Here is a 22,987-nt window from a genome sequence, read left to right on the forward strand (position 1 = left end):
CTTTACTTGTGTACTTGTCTACATTGTGATGTAATTGTTCTCTTTACTTGTGTACTTGTCTACATTGTGATGTAGTTGTTCACTTTACTTATGTACTATATTGTGATGTAGTTGTTCACTTTATTTGTGTACTTGTCCACATTGCGATGTAGTTGCTCACTTTAATTGTGTACTTGTCCACATTGCGATGTAGTTGCTCACTTTAATTGTGTACTTGTCCACATTTTGATGTAGTTGCTCACTTTTCTTGTGTACTTGTCCACATTGCGATGTAGTTGTTCACTTTACTTATGTACTATATTGTGATGTAGTTGTTCACTTTACTTATGTACTATATTGTGATGTAGTTGTTCTCTTTAGTTGTGTACTTGTCTACATTGTGATGTACTTGTTCACTTTACTTGTGTACTTGTCCACATTGTGATGTAGTTGCTCACTTTACTTATGTACTTGTGTACATTGTGATGTAGTTGCTCACTTTACTTGTGTACTTGTCCACATTGCGATGTAGTTGCTTACTTTACTTGTGTACTTGTCCACATTGTGATGTACTTGTTCACTTTACTTATGTACTTGTCTACATTGTGATGTACTTGTTCACTTTACTTGTGTACTTGTCCACATTTTGATGTAGTTGCTTACTTTACTTGTTTACTTGTCCACATTGTGATGTACTTGTTCACTTTACTTACGTACTTCACATTGTGATGTACTTGTTCACACTATTTGTGTACCTGCCTGCATTGTTTAGGACCTTATTTACTGTTAATTAACTGAAAGGAGTTCATCACATGTATCAAATATGACAAAGTTCTTATCACATAATTACTTGTGAAGGGGTAAATCTTGATTTTTTACTGGTATCACACAACATTGAATTATAACTTCAAATTATTTTCATAACACTAACAAAATCATCAAAATGCTAACCTAATTGCAATTTCTTTTATATTGATCCTATTATCCTTTAAGATTAAGAAGTGATCATGACACCATTTCGATGACAGTTATGAAGGAAACCTTGTTTTATAACTATTCTCTGACAAAATCAATGTTGAATTATGGTGTTTTGTGGGATAGGAATGAGATGTGCCATTTGTGTGGTCCCAGATCAATGGCATTAGAAGAGAATAGTGATGTGGCTTGATGTTTATCTGTAAACATGTTGTGTGTGACGCCTCTCGGTAACAGTCAGGCACTGTCTGCAGTAATCAAGACGGTTGTGCAACGTGGCGGCCTGTCATTGTCTGATACACACTTCTTCATCTTCCTTACGGTTTATATAACACAGGCCCCTCCCCGTGAGCTGACGTGATAATGTAGTTTTTACATGGCTGTCGGAGATGGGACATATTATAGTACATCTGAGTGATATCACCAATCTAAGAGTTCCTTTGTCAAACAGGCGGCATTATTCAGGTTTTTTCTTGCTGAGTGTCCAAAGTGTCCAAATTATTCTGTCCAGTTTTGAATCAGGTGACTGCTATCATAAATAGTCCAATCATAGTGTCTTGATACCAAACTAAAGTCGTAAATGTATATTTATTTTTATTTTTTAGCTCACCTGGCCCGATGGGAGGTGGGGATTCAAGATGGTACAAATAGTTGGGCTGACCCCCCCCCCCCCCCCAAAAAAAAAAAGTTTATTACTTGGAAATGGTTGAGATCCCCACCCTATAACCATATATACAACTGCTGAGTATGAAGAGAAGAATGCACATATGCTTCCAGGTTGGCCCCGGGTTCTGGCTCCACCCTTGGAGACTAACCCCTGGGTCATAACTTTGAAATGGTTGAGATCACCTGCCCAAAACTATATACAATTGTTGGGCATATAAGAGACAAATGCTGCAATGATATTAGAATTGACCGGGTGATCTGGCCACAACCCTAGGGACCTAGTTTCTTAGTCACATCTTGGAAACAGTTGAGATCCCGACCCCATAACCATACATAAACTTGCTAGGGTCTGGCCTTAGGGTCTGGCCCATTCTCTTGGATCTTATAAGGAGAATATTTTGCCATTATTGCTTAGATATCTAGGTGAGCAATACAGGCCCTCTGGGCATCTTGTTAACACTACTCAATCCAAAGTTCTTCACCGATTTGAACAATACTTGTTACATATATCACTAATATTTAGGAGGTGTGTCTAAAGTATATAAATTGGAGTTACCTTCCTTATTTATGAAGTTATGCCTTTTTGCTTAAAAATGTTGTTCTCATTACACCTTCTTAACTGCTGAACAAAGGACTATATGCACTAAGGGGTGTTTTTGGCCCCACGCCTTATTCCCTTTATACTTATACCAATGGAAAGTGCAAGTAAAGACCTAACAAAATTAATTAATTCTGTAAAACTTAAAATGTTTATTTGTGTTTGTCCTTAGCAACAGGCCATAGCAACGGGCCATAGTAACATATTCAGCTCTGGTTTAAAAAGACAACATTTGGTGTTAAAATTAACATTTTGAACTAAACATTTCATGTTTCTATTACATCTGTAATATATATTATCTTAGACTAACAGTTTCTTTTTATTTATTCAGAGATAAAGAAAAATATAATGATTTTGACCATAGCAACAAGCATCTTTGCATAGAAACTGACATTATTTACTGCTATTTTACATACAAATCACTACAATAAACACATATGTGATACATACATTCATTTTCATTTACATCCAGAAAGTTTACTATATATTGTGTAATTTCCATTTAATTTTAGTGATTTTTACAAAACCAAATACAACATTTTGACCATAACAACAAGCATTTTTGCATAGCAACTGACAATATCAAAAAGAAGACCAAACGACAAATATATAGTTAAGGATTCTTTAATTGTTTTAATTATTGGCAAAGTATGGTCCTGGCTTCAACACATAGAAAGCCAAATATCTTTGTGGAGCAACACTGCGCTCCTACTTTATTTTGATGTTGCACACGTAAATTTCTGTTGTTTTCTCGAAAATCTTGTACGTGCGCCTCAATAAACCACCCCGATTTTATATTCAAGACAATATAATCAAAATCAAAAGTTTTTTCAGAACTATCATGCATCTTTATTATAATTTTAAATCATAAAAATGTAAAATTTGTAAAATCATGAATGTCAGAATATTGGGGCAGATAACGGGTCATACCGCATTTGACCCTTTGAATGATATTTGGTGAACAGAACCTTTTGTAGGAAAAGGAATAAAGGAATTTCCAACCATTAGTAACCATAGCAATCATCTTTATCATCGTCTCCTAGAAGTAACCATAGCAATCATTTTTATCATCATCCAACCAGTAGTAACCATAGCAATCATCTTTATCATCGTCTCCTAGAAGTAACCATAGCAATCATTTTTATCATCATCCAACCAGTAGTAACCATAGCAATCATCTTTATTATCGTCTCCCAGAAGTATTACCATAGCAATCACCTTTATAATTATTCAACAGGTAGTAACCATAGCAACCACCTTTAGCATCATCCAACCAGTAGTAACCATAGCAACCACCTTTATCATCATCCCACCAGTAGTAACCATAGCAAGCACCTTTAGCATCATCCAACAATAGTAACCATAGCAAACACCTTTATCATCATCCAACCAATAGTAACCATATCAACCACCTTTATCATCAGCTAACCAATAGTAACCATATCAACCACCTTTATCATTATGCGACCTATAGTAACCATAGCAACCCCCTTTACACCTTTATCATCAACGTACCAGTAGGAACCATAGCAAACACCTTTATCATCATCCAACAAGTAGTAACCATAGCAAACACCTTTATCATCATCTTACCAGTAGTAACCATAGCAACCACCTTTATCATCATCCAAGCAGTAGTAACCATAGCAACCACCTTTATCATCATCAAACCAATAGTAGTCATAGCAACCACCTTTACACCTTTATCATCATCCAACAAGTAGTAACCATAGCAACCACCTTTACACCTTTATCATCATCCAAACAGTAGTAACCATAGCAACCACCTTTATCATCATCTAACCAATAGTAACCATAGCAATCACCTTTATCATCATCCGACCTATAGTAACCATAGCAATCACCTTTATCATCAACCGACCTATAGTAACCATAGCAAACACCTTTTTCATCATCCAACAAGTAGTAACCATAGCAACCACCTTTACACCTTTATCATCATCCAAACAGTAGTAACCATAGCAACCACCAAACACATCATCCAACCAGTAGTTCCCATAGCAACCACATTTATCATCCTCCAACCAGTAGTAACCATAGCAAACACCTTTATCATCATCCAAGTAGTAACCATAGCAATCACCTTTATCATTATGCGACCTATAGTAACCATAGCAAACACCTTTATCATCATCCAAGTAGTAACCATAGCAATCACCTTTATCATTATGCGACCTATAGTAACCATAGCAAACACCTTTATCATCATCCAACCAGTAGTAACCATAGCAACCACCTTTATCATCATCCAACAAGAAGTAACCATAGCAAACACCTTTATCATCATCCAAGTAGTAACCATAGCAATCACCTTTATCATTATGCGACCTATAGTAACCATAGCAAACACCTTTATCATCATCCAACCAGAAGTAACCATATCAATCACCTTTATCATCATCCAACAGGTACCATAGCAAACACCTTTATCATCATCCAACCAGTAGTAACCATATCAACCACCTTTATCATCATCTGACCTATAGTAACCATAGCAAACACCTTTATCATCATCCAACAAGTAGTAACCATACCAACCACATTTATCATCATCCAACCAGTAGTAACCATAGAAACTACATTTAACATCATAAAACCTATAGTAACCATAGCAAACACCTTTATCATAATCCAACCAGTAGTAACCATATCAATTACCTTTATCATTATCCAACCAGTAGTAACCATAGCACCTACCTTTAACAACATCCAACCTATAGTAACCATAGCAAACACCTTTAACATCATTCAACAAGTAGTAACCATAGCAAACACCTTTATCATAATCCAACCAGTAGTAACCATATCAATTACCTTTATCATTATCCAACCAGTAGTAACCATAGCAACTACCTTTAACATCATCCAACCTATAGTAACCATATCAACCACCTTTATCATTATCCAACCAGTAGTAACCATATCAATTACCTTTATCATTATCCAACCAGTAGTAACCATATCAATTACCTTTATCATTATCCAACCAGTAGTAACCATAGCAACCGCCTTTATCGTCATCCAACCAGTAGTAACCATAGCACCCACCTTTATCATCATTTAACCAGTAGTAAACATAGCAACCACCTTTATCATCACCCAACCAGTAGTAACCATTGCAAACACCTTTATCATCATTCAACCAGTAGTAAACATAGCAACCACCTTTATCATCATCCAAGCAGTAGTAACCATAGCAACCACCTTTAGCATCATCCAACCATTAGTAACCATATCAACTACCTTTATCATCATTCAACCAGTAGTAACCATAGTGACCACCTTTATCATCATTCTACCAGTAATAACCATAGCGCCCACCTTTAGCATCATCCAACCATTAGTAACCATAGCAAACACCTTTAACATCATTCAACCAGTAGTAACCATAGCGACCACCTTTATCATCATTCTACCAGTAATAACCATAGCAACCACCTTTATCATCCTTTATCATCATCAAACCAATAGTAGCCATAGCAACCACCTTTATCATCCTTTATCATCATCAAACCAATAGTAGCCATAGCAACCACCTTTATCATCCTTTATCATCATCAAACCAATAGTAGCCATAGCAACCACCTTTATCATCACCCAACCAGTAGTAACCATTGCAAACACCTTTAACATCATTCAACCAGTAGTAACCATAGTGACCACCTTTATCATCATTCTACCAGTAATAACCATAGCAACCACCTTTATCATGATCCAACCAGTAGTAACCATTGCAAACACCTTTAACATCATTCAACAAGTAGTAACCATAGCAAACACCTTTAACATCATTCAACCAGTAATAACCATAGCAAACAACTTTATCATCATTAAACCAGTAGTAACCATAGCAACCACATTTATCATCATCCAACCAGTAGTACCCATAGCAATCACCTTTATCATCATCCAACCAGTCTTTATCATCATCCAACAAGTAGTAACCATACCAACCACATTTATCATCATCCAACCAGTAGTACTTACCAGTAGTAACCATAGCAACCACATTTATCATCATCCAACCAGTAGTTCCCATAGCAACCACATTTATCATCATCCAACCAGTAGTTCCCAGTAACCATAGCAATCATCTTTATTATCGTCTCCCAGAAGTATTACCATAGCAATCACCTTTATAATTATGCAACAGGTAGTAACCATAGCAACCACCTTTATCATCACCCAACCAGTAGTAACCATTGCAAACACCTTTAACATCATTCAACAAGTAGTAACCATAGCAAACACCTTTATCATCATTCAACAAGTAGTAACCATAGCAAACACCTTTAACATCATTCAACCAGTAATAACCATAGCAAACAACTTTATCATCATTAAACCAGTAGTAACCATAGCAACCTCCTTTATCATCATTTAACCAGTAGTAAACATAGCAACCACCTTTATCATCACCCAACCAGTAGTAACCATTGCAAACACCTTTATCATCATCCAACCATTAGTAACCATATCAACTACCTTTATCATCATTCAACCAGTAGTTACCATAGCAACTACCTTTAACATCATTCAACCAGTAGTAACCATAGTGACCACCTTTATCATCATTCTACCAGTAATAACCATAGCGCCCACCTTTAGCATCATCCAACCATTAGTAACCATATCAACTACCTTTATCATCATTCAACCAGTAGTAAACATAGCAACCACCTTTATCATCACCCAACCAGTAGTAACCATTGCAAACACCTTTAACATCATTCAACCAGTAATAACCATAGCAAACAACTTTATCATCATTAAACCAGTAGTAACCATATCAACCATAGCAACCACCTTTATCATCCTCCAACCAGTAGTAACCATAGCACCTACCTTTAACAACATCCAACCTATAGTAACCATAGCAAACACCTTTATCATCATTCAACAAGTAGTAACCATAGCAAACACCTTTATCATCATTCAACAAGTAGTAACCATAGCAAACACCTTTAACATCATTCAACCAGTAGTAACCATAGCGACCACCTTTATCATCATTCTACCAGTAATAACCATAGCGCCCACCTTTAGCATCATCCAACCATTAGTAACCATATCAACTACCTTTATCATCATTCAACCAGTAGTTACCATAGCAACTACCTTTAACATCATCCAACCTATAGTAACCATAGCAAACACCTTTATCATCATTCAACAAGTAGTAACCATAGCAAACACCTTTAACATCATTCAACAAGTAGTAACCATAGCAAACACCTTTAACATCATTCAACCAGTAGTAACCATAGTGACCACCTTTATCATCATTCTACCAGTAATAACCATAGCAACCACCTTTATCATCCTTTATCATCATCAAACCAATAGTAGCCATAGCAACCACCTTTATCATCCTCCAACCAGTAGTATCCATAGCAATCACCTTTATCATCATCCAACAGGTAGCAACCATAGCAACCACCTTTATCATGATCCAACCAGTAGTAACCATTGCAAACACCTTTATCATCATTCAACCAGGAGTAACCATAGCAATCACCTTTATCATCATCCAACAGGTAGCAACCATAGCAACCACCTTTATCATCCTCCAACCAGTAGTATCCATAGCAACCACCTTTATCATCATTTAACCAGTCGTAAACATAGCAACCACCTTTATCATCATTTAACCAGTAGTAACCATAGCAACCTCCTTTATCATCATTTAACCAGTAGTAAACATAGCAACCACCTTTATCATCACCCAACCAGTAGTAACCATTGCAAACACCTTTATCATCATTCAACCAGTAGTAACCATAGTGACCACCTTTATCATCATTCTACCAGTAATAACCATAGCGACCACCTTTAGCATCATCCAACCATTAGTAACCATAGCAAACACCTTTAACATCATTCAACAAGTAGTAACCATAGCAACCACATTTATCATCCTCCAACCAGTAGTATCCATAGCAATCACCTTTATCATCAAGTAACCATAGCAAACACCTTTATCATAATCCAACCAGTAGTAACCATATCAACCATAGCAACCACCTTTATCATCATCCAACCAGTAGTAACCATAGCAATCACCTTCTCATCAGCTACCCATTGATAACTATAACAGTTAACTTCAATGCTGCACAGCATATTACATGTTAAGGGGATAAATGAAGGTTCAAGATTATCACAATAAATACACTTACAAAATATAGAACACTGTGACGTTATCATTGTTTACTGTCAGAAACGTCAATTCCTTAAGGATCCAGCTGTTAGATCACATGTTGAAGTGGCAATATGTATTTGTCCAGTAACAAAGAAACAAATCACCACTTACTGGGGTAATAAGACAAGATAATTTGTCAGACAGTGGTCTCTAGACAGAAGTGATATTATTATATATGTGTATGTCACAACAAGATGGACAGTGAGGTCTAGAAGGACATATTTGATCTATTAGTAAAACATGATCTGCTGTCTGTATCATGATACATATGTAAATGTTTCCCTGGGGTGCTCTATAGATATGTTATTCTCGATAAACTTCTTGGTACTCTGTTACTCCTTTATCAGAGATATTAAACATGTTTTGTTATTGTAACATGGTGACAAATCAGATGACATCACTTGTTATAAACTACATTTTTTGTATAAAGTAAGTAAACACATTGATTATGGCAAGGATAGCAGCAGATGTCTACACACAAAAAGCAGAATTTTGCAATCAACTCACACATTTTGGAATACATTTCAACCAAATTACATAATAAATTAAAGCAGAAAAAAACATTTCAAAGTTGGTACACATAACACAAACAGGAGAACAGCTACAACCACAGAGGACACAATAAAATAAAAGGGAAGGCATCATAAAACCCATCAAACTACCATGTCAGTCGCAGACAACCTAATTAAGGGTGAACAAATCTCAAATCACGACATACAGAAAGGGTGTTCAATTCATTTCCCATTGAATGCCATATATTTGATATATTGGCAGATTACAGATATTTTCCACAGTTGCATGTGAAAATGATAGTATATTCTTTCATATGTCAATGGGAAAAAAGACATGGTATTCGATTGAAGAACCATTACACTTTCATCATTAAACACTGAGGTGTTTCATAGTGTAATCTTTGTCACTAATAATCTGATCATATCACACTTAACAACAATGCTGCACGTCATTCTGAATGTGATACTATTGGCTATTCTACCATGTTTTGCTAATTTATGGGAGAATTAGCTTACAAAATATTACCATTGTGTTGATGGATAAATATCTTATGTGCTTCATCTGCATCAGACTAGCAAATCTGGGGCTTTGGTTGCAGTTGATTGAAAAAAACAAAAAAGCATTTTGGTTGGTCATTGCCAAAAGTGATATATTCACACGGTGGCAAATGTCACTTTTGTTATCTGTCGCAGTGTGAAAGATATCAGTTTTATCAAGTTTGTAAAATTCAATATCTCATCAGCAAAAAAGTAATAAGCTGAAATCTTATAGTTGGAAATCCGGTGTTGTGAACCCTGTATAGTCGAGACACCTGTCTTAACCAGACATTCTACTATAAAGAGATATTTCTATGTTTTTATGAACCTACATATTCAGTAAACATTCATAACTGGGGGAAAATCCACTACTTCAAATTAACGCAGAAAACGCATTAACTGTAAAACTGTTTCATCAGTAGTACCTGCTGTATACTGGGAAGTTTTCACCCTGTCAAATTTCTGCCCGTCAATGGTAAATCATTTTTTTGTCAATTTTAGATTTGCCCAGCACATTCAATATCAAGGTATATTATGTTGCTTATTATTATGTTTGCTGTTATAATAAATTTGCCCTCATTATGGAGGGCAAAAAAGGCAAAAATTAACCTGCATCGAAAATGTCCTGGTATACGGTATGTACATGTATGTATAGGTTAGCAAACGTATGTTGCATTTTGCCTTTGTACCTTGGAAAGTGTGATAGCTAGTTCTTAGCTTGCATGGTAAGATGGAGAAAGCTGTCATGCTTAAGACTGACTGACAAATAGAAGAGGTTTTCACCGAGACAGACATGATTATCTTGGCTGCGTAAATGAGTTATGTTGAGAGTGGACAATGGACGGAATTGTAGATACAGAAATGACATATCATTAATGAGAAACACCTGACTCCGTTTTACCATATTTAGGTTCTGCTTAGATCACTTCACTTTGCCCAGACATTACCAAATGTAAGTTTATCAGCTATGATTGAGATCAAATGTCTGGTTCTTCTAATCTGTTATGGGGGTACTTGGCCAATCCACAATTTGACACTCTGCGGAGGACGGGCTTTTTTCCCAGATGTATAACACTTATACGCAGGCACCAATTGAGTTCCTTTTCAGTAACAATGGTTAATAACAGATTCTATTGGAACCCCAGAGTCACTGTGTTCATTACAAGTCAGCTTGATTAAAAAACTAAATTTCTAAGTTCAATTTATTTGTAGGTCACCTCAGTCTTGACCAGTTGCCATCCATCTTTGTCCATCATCATTTGTGAACAAACAAATTTTCCATTTCTTCTCAAGAAAAAGATTTAGGGAAATTATATTTAGCCTACAGCTAGATCAGAGGAAGGCTATCAAATAAATGACTTGATCTTCAGTCAAGGTCATAGGGACAAAATATGAAGCCAAAGTAAAATCATCAAATAAGTTCAACTTCAGAACCATAAGGCCTAGTGTCATGGTATTTGGTCTGTAGCTAGATTTATAGTCATCGTACCTAGATGGATCATGTGTAACAAATTGAATTTTTGAAAACGCAATAAAGTTGTCTGGATTTGTTAGGATTTGCAATATCGATCCGTTACAAATCCTATGGAGGTGTGTACAGGACTACAAGTAGTGAAAAATGAAAATATAAATGAGTTCCTAGTGATAGTTGGAAAAAACTGTCAAACATGGAACCTTTATATAATTTTGACTGACTTGGAGAAGAATGTTTAAATCTTTTTCTATTACATTAAATAAACAAAAAAGCTTCTGATTGTTATGGTATATTAGAGCCAAGGAGTTGTTTGCCATGAAGTTTTAGAACAAGTTTATATTGTATCCTTAGGTCCTTAGTTTCTTGCTAATGACATTGAAATGATCGAAGCTTGCATTGTCATGTACATTTAATGTTGTGTGTACAGAGTTATGACACGGAGATTTCTGTGGAACTGATCACTTCATTTCCTGTGGTAGAAAAGCCAGGGTGGTTTATGTGGTAGCTGATAGGTGTTCCACGGTGAAAGTTGGCTTCAAGTATCTGTCTATAGCTGCCATACACCATAAAACCATGGCTTTCACATGTTCTGTGCGATTGACTTTCTGTTTGAAAGTTTTTTGGTACAAGATAGATTATAGGGTTACACCTAAATATTTTTGTGCTAAGCGTGTTGGTATAATGACCCGTAATTGACGAGGACTCCATGAATGTCATTAAGGTGTCCAGTCTTTACTCAAGGACACAATCTTTGCAGCACAAAATGTCTTAAACTTATGTATTTTAAAAATGAAGTAGTCTAGTCATCCTTACTTCGGCATCACAGAACCACTGTAGATAATTATTTTCCTGAAAATGTCCTGATAATTAATACTTTGGGCCTATTTTGGTTATGTGTGTCAATATTCTATAAACAATTTGCACTAATTTGTCCAGATGACATTACTTAACAGTCCAAACAAGTGTCTGTCGTAGAAGGTCATGGCCACTGTTCCAGTGACGACCCCCACTGATTGGGTGATTTCCTTGCCATCCTCCTCATCACCTAACACATTAGGTCCTTGTAATGATCAATACAACATATTTACCAGAAATGTCATATGCAGTATTGAAAAATCCATATAATGAGAATTGCGGTAGAATTTTTATTACACTCTAGACCTGCTTTTATGATCACTGACCGTTAAATGTCAATCTTTTAATTTTGATTGGTACAAAATGAATTGCTACCCTAGTTTCATAGTTGATTGGTGGCCAATATGAAATCTACATACAGCATTTAGTATTGTACAATTTTGATTTTTGTTCTCGCAGTACTGCTGAATTGGCATACTGGTTAATGTAATTACCAATATTTTAATGATAATTGATTTTGTTGTTTCCTGTACCTTGTCATCAATCATACTTATGCTCTCTTTCTTGTCATTTCAGAGACAAGATGCAAGAATAATTGTTGGGGTGTTCTATGAGAATATGGCTAGAAAAGTGTTTTGTCAGGTAAGAGTCTATGTGGTTTGTAGAGACAGCTCCTGTTATATACTATCAATAACGTAAATCTATACCAGGTGTTGATTCAATTTAATCACCGATAAAAAACATGCTTTAAATTGATGGTGATGATCTGTCAATATTCTTGCCAGTTTGTAGAAGTAATGGTGAGCTTTTCCCCTGCTGAAGTAATATTATTGTCTTAAAAAAAACAAAAATTCAGAAACACTATGTCTTTAAACATAATAAAGACTAGGAACAAGATTACCAGAACCTCAGGGTTCACAGAAATATTGAATTTCTAATATTGTTATCTTCTGAAATGAACAAATACAACTGGTTTACGGTTCTAGAGGAGTAGTTTTATTGGTAGACGGTAGACTTTTACATCCACATCTTGCTCCTGTCAGCATGTTGCCCTGCGTCTTGACACACCCTGTAGGCTATATCGTCACAGATCTCTCTATTCAAGGTCGTTCCTACTTGCAGTTATTTCTCCTCCATCCTCGTATAATTCAACCTGTTCTCTTATCACAGACTTCTCTATTCAAGGCCTTTATATACAACTAACACACAAGAAACAGTTAACCTGTTTATTACTCTTGTTAGCACCATATTTACATAAAGGAATTAATTTGGCGCATCAGGGGCTACTCACTCCAACAATTTTACTACCATATATTTATGCTACTATTTTTGAATAAGCTAGACTCCGGGGGTGTTGAGAGAAGCAGCTAGACTCTGAAAATGTCTCCAGAGAATTCGAAGCGACTAGACTCTGGTTGTGAACACCCTTAGAGAAGCCATGATGAGAGCAGCTAGACTCCTGTGATACAAGAGAAGCCGCATCCCCACACTAATATAAAACTATGTTGAGATTGGGGGTGAATTCCCCTAGAATTTAAAGCCAAAATTGAATGAATGTGTTATACTCTTGCTCCATTCTATTGAGAGCCCCCAGCTACTTGCACATTTTCTCTTCCATTATTATTATATTTTCTACACTAGTGTCATCTAGTTTATTCTCTTATAATTTTGGGTTTCAGACTTTAACCGCATTTCAGCTAATGATATATAGCAACATCTCCTCAGGGTGAAATCATACTCTTAGAGTATACATCAATCACAGTGTTAATCACTAATACTTTCCATAATCTCAGTGCTAATCAGAAATGTAGAGGGCATTGGGTTTATTTCATCAACATTGCACTTTCTTTGTTATACATTTGAATGGATTTGCCACAATTTTATTCAAGGTTATTTGTAAGATTCTGAAAGATCAACTCTGCTTTTCCTTCATAGCCTTACATATTTTATATAATATGATTATAAAATCATGCATAGATTTGGCACAATTTTGTAATCTAATTGGAACAAGAAATTTAACCAAGATAGGTTGAACATTTTATTTTCTAAAGTATTAATGAGAAGTAAGATTTCTATAAACCAATCAATATTGCAGGTTTCTGATTGCATGAACAGTGCTTCTCTTCACTAAGAATTTTAAACCCAGTATACTGACATCAACTTTCAGAAGGAAAACATTTTATACAAAAAAAAATACAAATTATCAGCTACATGATGAGAATATCATAAAAATGAGAAAGCCTGTAGTGCTGAATTTTATTACGGTACATACAAATGTTGATTTTACTAAGGTGAATCCTCACTATTCAATACCAGATATTCTTGCACCATTCGATACCAGATATTTTTGCACCATTCGATACCAGATATTTTTGCACTATTCGATGCCATATAATCTTGCACCATTCGATACCAGATATTCTTGCACCATTCTATACCAGATATTCTTGCACTATTCGATACCAGATATTCTTGCACTATTCGATACCAGATATTCTTGCACCATTCGATACCAGATATTCTTGCACTATTCGATACCAGATATTCTTGCACTATTCAATACCAGATATTCTTGCACCATTCGATACCAGATATTCTTGCTCCATTCTATACCAGATATTCTTGCACCATTCGATGCCAGATTTTCTTGCACCATTCGATACCAGATATTCTTGCACCATTCAATACCAGATATTCTTGCACCATTTGATACCAGATATTCTTGCACCATTCTATCCCAGATATTCTTGCACCATTCTATACCAGATATTCTTGCACTATTAGAGACCAGATATTCTTGCACCATTCAATACCAGATATTCTTGCACCATTTGATACCAGATATTCTTGCACCATTCAATACCAGATATTCTTGCACCATTCGATAACAGATATTTTTGCACCATTCGATGCCATATAATCTTGCACCATTCGATACCAGATATTCTTGCACCATTCAATACCAGATATTCTTGCACCATTCGATAACAGATATTTTTGCACCATTCGATGCCATATAATCTTGCACCATTCGATACCAGATATTTTTGCACTATTCGATGCCATATAATCTTGCACCATTCGATACCAGATATTTTTGCACCATTAGATGCCATAAAATCTTGCACCATTCGATGCCAGATTTTCTTGCACAATTCGATACCAGATATTCTTGCACTATTAGATACCATATAATCTTGCACCATTCGATACCAGATATTTTTGCACCATTCGATGCCATATAATCTTGCACCATGCGATGCCAGATTTTCTTGCACCATTCGATACCAGATATTCTTGCTCCATTCTATACCAGATATTCTTGCACTATTAGAGACCAGATATTCTTGCACCATTCAATACCAGATATTCTTGCACCATTCGATGCCAGATTTTCTTGCACAATTCGATACCAGATATTCTTGCACTATTCGATGCCATATAATCTTGCACCATTCGATGCCAGATTTTCTTGTACCATTCGATACCAGATATTCTTGCACCATTCGATTCCAGATATTCTTGCACCATTCGATAACAGATATTTTTGCACCATTCGATGCCATATAATCTTGCACCATGCGATGCCAGATTTTCTTGCACCATTCGATACCAGATATTCTTGCTCCATTCTATACCAGATATTCTTGCACTATTAGAGACCAGATATTCTTGCACCATTCAATACCAGATATTCTTGCACCATTTGATACCAGATATTCTTGCACCATTCGATTCCAGATATTCTTGCACCATTCGATAACAGATATTTTTGCACCATTCGATGCCATATAATCTTGCACCATTCGATACCAGATATTCTTGCTCCATTCTATACCAGATATTCTTGCACTATTCGATACCAGATATTCTTGCAGGATTCGATACCAGCTGATATTCTTGCACTATTTGATACCAGATATGCTTGCACTATTTGATACCAGATATTCTTGCACCATTCTATCCCAGATATTCTTGCACCATTCTAGACCAGATATTCTTGCACTATTCTATACCAGATATTCTTGCACTATTAGAGACCAGATATTCTTGCACCATTCAATACCAGATATTCTTGCACCATTCGATGCCAGATTTTCTTGTACCATTCGATACCAGATATTCTTGCACTATTCGATGCCATATAATCTTGCACCATTCGATACCAGATATTTTTGCACCATTCGATGCCATATAATCTTGCACCATGCGATGCCAGATTTTCTTGCACCATTCGATACCAGATATTCTTGCTCCATTCTATACCAGATATTCTTGCACCATTCTATCCCAGATATTCTTGCACCATTCTAGACCAGATATTCTTGCACTATTCTATACCAGATATTCTTGCACTATTCGATGCCATATAATCTTGCACCATTCGATGACAGATTTTCTTGCACCATTCGATACCAGATATTCTTGCTCCATTCTATACCAGATATTCTTGCACCATTCGATACCAGATATTCTTGCACCATTCGATGCCAGATTTTCTTGCACCATTCGATACCAGATATTCTTGCACTATTAGATACCAGATATTCTTGCACCATTCAATACCAGATATTCTTGCACCATTTGATACCAGATATTCTTGCACCATTCGATACCAGATATTCTTGCACCATTCTATACCAGATATTCTTGCACCATTCTATACCAGATATTCTTGCACTATTCTATACCAGATATTCTTGCACTATTCGATACCAGATATTCTTGCACTATTTGATACCAGATATTACTGTATAGCGGGAGAAACTTTTGCCAAGTCAAATTTTCGCCCTTACTGGTAAAATCTGATTTCCCAAATTATTAATTTCGCCCTTCACATGCTATTACTATGTAAAGTATGTTTTGTACTTATTTTTACTGTCGTGATAAATAAGCCCCCATTACAGAGGTCGAAAAAGGCGAAAGCTGAGATGCAACGAAAAGTTTTTTGTGTACAGTATACAAAACTTACAGTCAAAACAGATCCTCAAAGGAAGGCCCCAAAGTGGTTTATCTTAATAGAGATGGTCTCGTAAGTATTTATTTATTTAGCAAAAACCATTTGAAGATGAGAAAATGGTCGTCTCTTGAAAGATAGGATTGCCTAATATTGGTTGGTTTCTCGATCATATTAACAAACCAATTTCTTCAGCTTAAATGTAACTGCTAGTTATGTCTGCCTTTTGTTTTATGGTAAGGAGTCCCTGAAGGTAAGACGTAAGAACTGTACCTGCTGCCCCCGTTGCATGATCGTAAGAGGCGACTAAATTTGGAATGTTATCCTTTCTCTTCTTCCTTAACATCTTTCTACTTCCTAATGTCTCCCCTGACAACGCCTCACTTTTGGCCTTTAGTTGAGCGTTTGCCCCTGAGAGGAAGGCTTTGGGTTCTGTCCCCTGGCCAAGACATACCAGAGTCTGTAAAAATGGTAGTTTCTATTCCTGCTTAAAACGTTCAGCAATTTAGGAGTGGGACGACTGGTTCGCCCGTTGTCAGTATAATGTGACCGGGTGGGGTGTCCTGCTGGGTGTCTTCGGCAGTATGTTTCAGTGAGGTAGTATTATAAAGCCGGCATCAGTTCCGGGCTATCACAAGGAGACAAACACGAACATACTCCGCAGCCACCCAAACCACACACATACACTACACGCATGCATCTTGCATACAGGGAAGGCGGCCTTAAATGACCATAGCTGTTGATAGGACGTTAAACAATACTAAACCAAAATCAAACCAAATTTTATGGTGAGGAGGCATATGGTGTTAGCCATGTCTGTCCTCATGGTTAATTGTCATAAAGTCATGCACAGATATCATAAGCTCAATTCACCTGGTCCGTCGTCCGTCCGTCCGGCGTCAATATTTTACATTAAACAACTTCTTCTCAATAACCATAAGCCTAGGGTAATGATATTTGGCATGCTGGGATGAAGGGCTACCAAGTTTGTTCAAATGAAGGACCTTGACCCACTTTCAAGGTCACAGGGGTCAAATGTCTTCACATGTTCAAACAACTTCTTCTCAATAACCAAAAAGCCTAGGGTGATGATATTTGGCCAGTAGCATGATGGGATGAAGGGCTACCAAGTTTGTTCAAATGAATGACCTTGACCCACTTTCAAGGTCACAGGGTAAAATGTCGTAAATTCTTCAAACGACTTCTTCTCAATAACCAAAAGGCCCAGGGTACTGATATTGGGCCCGTAGCATNAAATTGGTGAAAAATCCAGACGTAAATTTGTTTGTTGATCTCAGACACTTGAGACAGGCAGCTGGTGTTCGGGATCAAAGCAGAAGATACCGATAAGTTCGGTAGTGACACTGTTAAGTCACTCGGAGGTGCAAAGACCAACTTCAGTTATAGTCTCATAAGATGAAGCTGCTATTGGCAGTACTTTAGTAGTAATATAGAAGGGCTTTGCNGTAGATATCAGGATCCAAAGGTCAGTGCAAAGGTCACTGTTGCTCTACAGTGCGAAAGGGGCGTTCATGTCCTTCAGATGTTTACTGGTAAAATCAGTGTCTAGCATTTGATGCTAGCACTATTGTGTCAATGCATTCTTGATATCATTTTGTTTTCTGTTCCTGTAAGAAATGTTTTGCACTCTTCAATATTCACTTCTTCAGGGATAAAACATGTTGTCTTGTGTTAATTTTGCCTTTCACAATGAAAGTATGACAAATACAAGCTGTGTACTAATTTTTGCTGTTAAAATCATCATGGAGGACAAATTTGGGTAGAGGTTGAACAGCCACAATCGTTAACTGATGTACATGAATATCTTTAAAACTTTTACACTCATACTTCAGGAAAACACCAGCCATTTATGTGGAAAGCCAATGTAAATTACACCAGACCGAAATTCCAAACCATTTATTGCATGCAACAAATTCCTACTAGTATCTACCAGACAGGGATATCCATGTTGTTGATAGTTTAAGGAAATGGTCTTAAAAGTCTGTCTTGCCTGGAGAGAAGGACAACAACTGATGTGACAGCATGCAATATTAATGCTGTATACATGTCAATGCTGTATACATGTCAATGCTGTATACATGTCAATGCTGTATACATGTCAATGCATATTTGTCAAAATGGCTGACAAGGAAAAGAATCAATCAACTAGTGCAATGTAGACAGAGAATTCCCCACCTGGGGGTAATTAATATCTTAGAGGTTTTACATGAGGTTTGGTTGAGTGCTAAACTTCAAAAGTTGTTTACCCAGGGTTGAGATTGCCTGTCTGCATCAGGAGTGATTGATTATTTTTCTCCCACACTTGCCTTCCTAAAAACAAGATGAAATTGTGAAACAAATGCACCCGGCCACCATCAAGGTAGATACAGAGAGGTTTATCTTCTGCTTAACAAAACCAGGAATGCCTCTGTGAAGTGTGGAAACTTTCCCTGTCTACATCATAGACAGATGATAGATTGAATTGGTACAATACGGTACATTATATAACTACCCTGCTATGTTAGCCGATGTGTGGTACTCCTCACAGCTTACAAGCTGTGCTGTCATTGTAAGTGAAAGGTATTGCCTTGAACCTTTATGCTGTAGAGGACAGTACGGGCACCAGTGTATAAGTTCATGGTTAGTTTGACTGATATTGATGAACAATGTCCCGAAGGTCAGACTGACCTTGTCCCGAAGGTCAGACCGACCAAACCTGGGTACATGGGGGTTCAGTTTACTCAGTGTCTGTGTTTACATGTCTAACTGACCTGAAGCATCTAACACACACAGGACAAACATTCCAAATGTTTTGAAGTCAGACTAATTAACCAAAATACATATATCTATTAGATACATTGACCGATTGGCCATTGTAGGTACAAACCTATATCAAGCCATGCAAGAATATATAAATCACATAAGTGTTTGATATCAACGAGGCTTCTAATGGATGGATTTCTAGGGAGGAGGGGGGGCAGGGCAGCAAATGATAACTATTTACACATTCCTACAAGACTATAATATAGTTCCTATGTCGTGCGTGAGGCTAAGAAAACTTTGGGATGGGTTTCATAAATCTCATGTGAATTGAAAAAGATTTTAATTTTCATATCACATGCCAGGAGTGTAGGCAAATATTCACATAGCTGATGACGTGGGATGCGATTGGTAGTTTCGGATGTAAATATGACTTATGCACCTTTGTAAGTAGAACATGTTGCATGACATTTTGGTGACCTTGACCTTTGATCTAGGTTATGTTTGTGCTTTAAGGTTAGTAACAGACATAATAATGCAGCTATACGGTCAAGCAACTTCACATTCGATTGCTCCTTTATGAAAACAGCATGTTTTGTAACCTTGACCGTTGGCTTTGGCTTTTGTGACCTTGCTTTAGTTCCTAAGTGTGGGATTTGGGAATCTGTGTCTTTTAGACTCATTTTAGTGTAGTTTAGCATGTTTGATACATTTCAGATTTGGTGGCATTTTCTACTTCTTATACTATAAACCCCAGATTCTGCTATATAAGACCTCGACAACTGAGCTAGTGAATTTGCCCGTTGTCCACACCTTGCTGTATTCTATGAGGAATGACGTATAAGGCTTGCGTTGTTGATTGTCAAAGTTTCCTGTTCACCAATACATGCTGATGTTTATGGTGTGTTCGCAATATCCTCATATTATTTCTGTTAGACCGAATCATAAAAATGAAAATATAACCGAAAATAAATGTTACTGGTCTGATCATTTTTCATTATATGTGTAGAACATATAAAAAGCAAACTGTTCCTGCTGTGCTTCATCAGCCTGCATATGGCACCATTGCCATCACTGCCCCGGCACGTAAACTCTGTATTTGATGGAGCACAAGGAGAACTGGTGAAGTTGTATAGGACGCCGCGATGTCGTGTGAGCACGGCTGTTTAAGGATGGAAGGTAGCTGTCCAACCATGTGGGTTATCCTGTCCTTTACTTGTCCATGTGTTTATAGGCATGTCTGATGTATAAGTAGCACCCCCAGACATGTCTACGCCTGTTAGGGCTATATTACTGAAGACCCAAAGTGACCACAAAACCATGGAATTATATTGTCTACACCTGAAGTCTCAAAGATTGGTTAGCATCATAGGGGGAGTTCAAAGAAATCTGTTTCCTAACTTATGTGAAGAAACTGGAATACCTGGTATTATTACCCCGGTACCTAACAATAACATCTGAATAAATCACGGTTTTTGTGGAACCACACAGTCAGCAATACTTAAAATATGTTATCAGTGTTCTATAGTTTATCAAGCTTGCCAGACTTTACTGACAGCCCTAGACCCATGTCATGTAGACTTTCGCTCTAATGCAATTAACGACTTAGGTGGACATGAATTCATAAGGATGCTCAAACATTAATTTGGAATCAAGTATGACAGCATCTTTGTAGAAATTATATATAAAATCAATAAGGATGATTAGACACTTTATATAGACCTTGAATAAACACAAGAAAACGCATGCTTTGATACGGTAATAAGTTGTTAGTCTTCTTGAGAGTCTACTATTAGTTATATTTTAAGGTAATTTTATTCTGAATTTTTGGTTATTAGGGCCCGTATCGGAGATACAGGTGCCCTATATAGTAATCACTCTGTCTGTCTGTCTGTCTGTCTGTCCGTCCACAAATTTTGTTCCTGGCTGATAACTTTAGTATTTATTGACCGATGTACATGAAACTTGGTCAAGATGTTCAGTTCACAAAAATACACATTGAGGTAAAAAGTCAAGGTCAAAGGTCAAGGTCATTAGGTTCAAATGTCAAGGTCAAATTTTACATCTTTTCACTGATAAACATTTTGTTATGACGTTATGAAGCAAAGTTGATCAGGATTAAACAAGGAGTCAACTGACCAAAGGTCAATATCAACGGGTCAGGGGTCAAGGTCAAATTTTGAAGCTTTTCACTGGTGAATATTTTGTTATGACATGATGAAGCAAAGTTGATCAGAATTAAACAAGGAGTCAACTGACCAAAGGTCAAGGTCATTGGGTCAAAGGTCAAGGTTAAATTTTGTATCTTTTCACTGGTGAACATTTCGCTATGACACTTTGAAGCAATGTTGCTCAGAATTAAACAAGAAGTCAATTGACCAAAGATCAAAGTCACTGGGTCAAAGGTCAAGGTTAAATTTTGTAACTTTTCCCTGATGAATATTTTGTTATGACATTATGAAGCAATGTTGTTCAGAACTTAACACAGAGTCAACTGACCTTAGGTCCAAGTTACGGGGTCCAAAGGGTCAAGGTCAAGTTTTGTATTTTTTACTGATTAACATTTTGTTATGATATTAAGAAGCAAAGTTGGTCGGAATTAAAGAATAAGTCAAATGACCAAAGATCAGGGTCACTGGGTTAATGGTCAAGGTCATTTGGGTCCAAATATCAAAGACAGTGAATCTCTGACTTTGACCCTGGCTCTTGATTGAGGAGGTATATAAGGTGAAATAAAACAAATCAAAGCTAACAAATGAGTATTGCACCAGTATTTACATTTTTGTTAGCCCAGCAAATATGGAGGTGGAAGGAAACAAGACTCACATCATAGTACATGTAAAATGTGTATTTTGCTTCCTTGCGATTCTTTTTGAAGTCCAAATGTCAATCGTCAAGCTCAGCTATATGGGCAGATTGCTTCTTGATGATTATTGGGGATATATTGCCACAAGATGGGGCCCTTACTGACCTGTCAGTGTTCTAGTTTATTCAATATTACAAAAGATGGTAAAAAAAACCTACCAAATTCCTTCCTAAGCTTAAAGGGTTTTTTTCCTAAAGAAAAAAAATTGTTTTGAAGATAATTCAGAATATTGATTTTGACAAGAAACATGAATTAGTCTTTCTTTTCAGTTTGTAAAGATGCGGGCTGCCATGAATCTGACAATGATGGCTTTTCTGCGTTTTCGTTACAGACATTAGGGAATGGACAATGATATAATTGTCAATTACACACTTCTCGGGTGACTACTGAACACTTCATGGATATAAAACAGACCATTGGATTTGCCGACAGTTTCATATGATACCATCTTAAAACTACATTGGACTGACCCTTGGTTTTTAGCAACAGGCCTTGTACAGCAATCAGTCCCAGAGAGATCATTGTGAAGCATATTTAAAACTGTTTTTATAATAACACATCAGGTGGGAAAGGGAGAATAGATGTACT

The 22,987-nt window shown here is 36.7% G+C and overlaps 1 protein-coding gene across 1 annotated transcript in view; it reads left to right on the forward strand.

Moving 5' to 3' along the window:
* Positions 1-22,987, forward strand: part of LOC110459375 (gamma-aminobutyric acid type B receptor subunit 1-like) — a 206,794-nt gene that overhangs the window by 166,487 nt on the left and 17,320 nt on the right. The window contains exon 5 of the mRNA XM_021511597.1: positions 12,393-12,458. Within this exon, the coding sequence (XP_021367272.1) occupies positions 12,393-12,458 (66 nt within the window). The remainder of the gene's footprint in view (positions 1-12,392; positions 12,459-22,987) is intronic.

This window comes from Mizuhopecten yessoensis, unplaced genomic scaffold (assembly GCF_002113885.1).
Source record: "Mizuhopecten yessoensis strain PY_sf001 unplaced genomic scaffold, ASM211388v2 scaffold10045, whole genome shotgun sequence".
NCBI lineage: Eukaryota > Metazoa > Mollusca > Bivalvia > Pectinida > Pectinidae > Mizuhopecten > Mizuhopecten yessoensis.